Here is a 2,830-nt window from a genome sequence, read left to right on the forward strand (position 1 = left end):
TTTTATTTATTATTATTATTTAAAAAACCCACAAAAAACTATGCTTAGGGAGCGCTTAGTTCACTGATAAGCGGTATAGAAATGTACTTGCTATAATTGGGATTGGAGTCATGAGGCCTGAAAGACATATCCAGACCCCCAATGATGTTTTGCTCCATCCTTGCCTTTCTCTGTTTGACTGGGAGGGACAAAAAGAGGTCAACAGAGTGTATACAGCAAGGTCCATTTTTGGTTTACCGCATATACTCAACTATAAGTCGAAAAATTTATGCCCCAAAATGAACTCCAAAATCCTGGGTAGACTTATGGAAGGGTCAATGAGTTAATGCTAATAAATTTTGTGAAAGAAGTGCCCACCTTCCTCTGTAGCCTTGTAACGGCTCCCTGTTTGAAGCCCTGGCACCGGCTCTCCTCTCCTCCTCTCTCCCTCTGTGTGTGTGTGTGTGTGTGTGTGTGTGTGTCTTGTTTCCCTCTCTGCTTTCTCACGCAGCCAGACCTAACAAGTTGCTGCTAAGGAAAGGAACATGCCCTGGCTTGTACCCCTTTAGATCTTTTGTAACATCCTCCAGTGTTTGCCCCTCAACTTATCCACGGGTCATATCAAAATCCATGATTTTGGATCCAAAAACTGCCCTCGACTTATACATGAGGTTGAATTATACATGAGTATATACGGTACTTTACAGCTACAAAGTAAGCAAAGATTGCAGCAAATGCTGAAACCAATTGCTGGGCTCCCTTTTAACAATAACACACCAAGACTGATGATGATAATCATGAACCTATCTGTAGAGATGATATCTCATATGACTAAAGGTTTCAGTTCAGATTCAGGAGGATCTAAATCATCTACTATTGTTAGGGCATGTATGAGCTTTCTTAGCATTTGGTTTTTTGTTCCACTTTATAGTGACTGCAAAGCCATGAGAGAGACACAGGCCACTCTTTGAGGATACATGAACTCTGATCTCCAGAGTTATATAGTCCATTACTCAAACCACTACACCATGCTGGCTCTCTTTTACTTTTTCTTTAACATGATCTCTACATAATCTCTTACTCTTTCCTAAATAGGAAAGTTTCATCTGCTAGCATAACAGAGCTAGGATAACAGAGCTCAGAAGAGTTACTTCTTTTGTCATATGACTTCCAGAATCCTCCCAGCCATCATGGCCAATAGTCTTTTCAAGCTCTAAGGCTTAATGACCACAACATATGATCATTAGAAGTAATAATTAATACGAGAAGACAAACAAAAATGTTCCTTGTCAGTAATACAATCAGGTTAGCTCAAATGCCTGTACTTACAAACATAGAGGTAGGCACTAATGGGGCTTGTCTATCCATCTGTTTGTCTGTCTGCCTGCCTCCATATATAATTTCTTCCCCTTGGTTTGTTCCTAGTGATGGGGATGGACATCAAGACAGCACAGATAACTGCCCCACGGTCATTAACAGCTCCCAGCTAGACACTGACAAGGATGGGATAGGCGATGAATGTGATGACGATGATGATAATGATGGGATTCCAGACCTTATCCCGCCAGGCCCAGATAATTGTCGGTTGGTTCCTAACCCAGGGCAGGAAGATGACAACAGTAAGTCCAACTTATTTTTTACTCTTCTTTTTCCTTCTAGCTCATTTTTAAAAAATGTGCTGCATCGATATGACTCCTTCGCAACTGTGGGATGGGATCATGAGGCTACATGCTACATATATGGGCTCACAAGGCCTCTTGCTCCACCCCTGCCTTTCTTTATTTGATTTTTTTTTGTTTTATTTATTTACTGAATTTCTATCCAGATTTTCTCCTTTGATGGGACCCAAGGTGGTTTACAATAAGTTAAAGCAAGATTCAGTTAAAATCTTCTTTTACTGGAATTGTAAAGGAATTGAACAACCATATTATTTTTTTTAAAAAAACCAACATGGTTTAAAACAGTAAAAAAAACCTCACATGTATAGCATAATTACTAATAAATGATTGAAGCATTTCAAACCCTTACAGTAAAGTCCTTGTACAGTTCCTTTATGAGTTTTGGAAATGACCATAAACATAAAACCTGTTGGTTATTCTCTTATCATCAATTTTATGCTTCAATAGCAGCTATGCCATGAGCATTTTGTGCTTCTGTGTTCAGGTGATGGAGTGGGTGACATCTGTGAAGCAGATTTTGATCATGACACTGTGATTGATCGGATTGATGTCTGTCCCGAGAATGCAGAGATCACTCTGACTGATTTCCGGGCTTATCAGACAGTCGTTCTTGATCCAGAAGGTGATGCTCAGATTGATCCAAACTGGGTGGTTCTGAACCAGGTACAATTTTTTTTTTTAAAAAATCTTCCAAGTAAAATCCTGAAGTTAAAAAGCCACTTTTTGCTAATGCTTAATTCGCATGACAAACAATCCTGCACTTGCAGAATTTTCCTAGGATTTAAACCCTGTTTATCTATGGGATTTGGGCATTTTTCCTCCTGTGGGATAAACTCAATTGACTCATGGATTAGGAATTCATTTCCAAATGCAGAGGTTGGTAAAGAACATGAGAAGTAGAGGTTTGGTTGTTTTGGGTAGTGGTGTCTTTAAAAAAAACAACAACCAATGATCAGGAGGCCAAATTCTGTTTCTCATACAATAGTTAACAAAACTGAAGTTGAAGTTACGAAAGCATCTGTGGGTGGATCCAAATGGGGCAAATGTTGTTGAGGATTGTGGTAACTGTAACTCTAGTTCTTGGTTTTGTTTTGGAGAATAAGATGAAGTTCTTCTTATTCTGGAGCATTCCCTAGGAAGTCCAGGGAGAAACCAGACCCTCCTGAGGGTTA

General features: G+C 39.4%; 1 protein-coding gene across 1 annotated transcript in view; it reads left to right on the plus strand.

Moving 5' to 3' along the window:
- The window catches only part of THBS4 (thrombospondin 4), a 553,455-nt gene extending 550,846 nt beyond the window's left edge, over positions 1-2,609 (plus strand). The window contains exons 16-17 of the mRNA XM_042450123.1: positions 1,405-1,598; positions 2,143-2,609. Of these exons, the coding sequence (XP_042306057.1) occupies positions 1,405-1,598; positions 2,143-2,558 (610 nt within the window). The 3' untranslated portion in view covers positions 2,559-2,609. The remainder of the gene's footprint in view (positions 1-1,404; positions 1,599-2,142) is intronic.
- Positions 2,610-2,830: the final 221 nt, after the last annotated feature.

This window comes from Sceloporus undulatus, chromosome 2, assembly GCF_019175285.1.
Source record: "Sceloporus undulatus isolate JIND9_A2432 ecotype Alabama chromosome 2, SceUnd_v1.1, whole genome shotgun sequence".
NCBI classification, from domain to species: Eukaryota; Metazoa; Chordata; class Lepidosauria; order Squamata; family Phrynosomatidae; genus Sceloporus; species Sceloporus undulatus.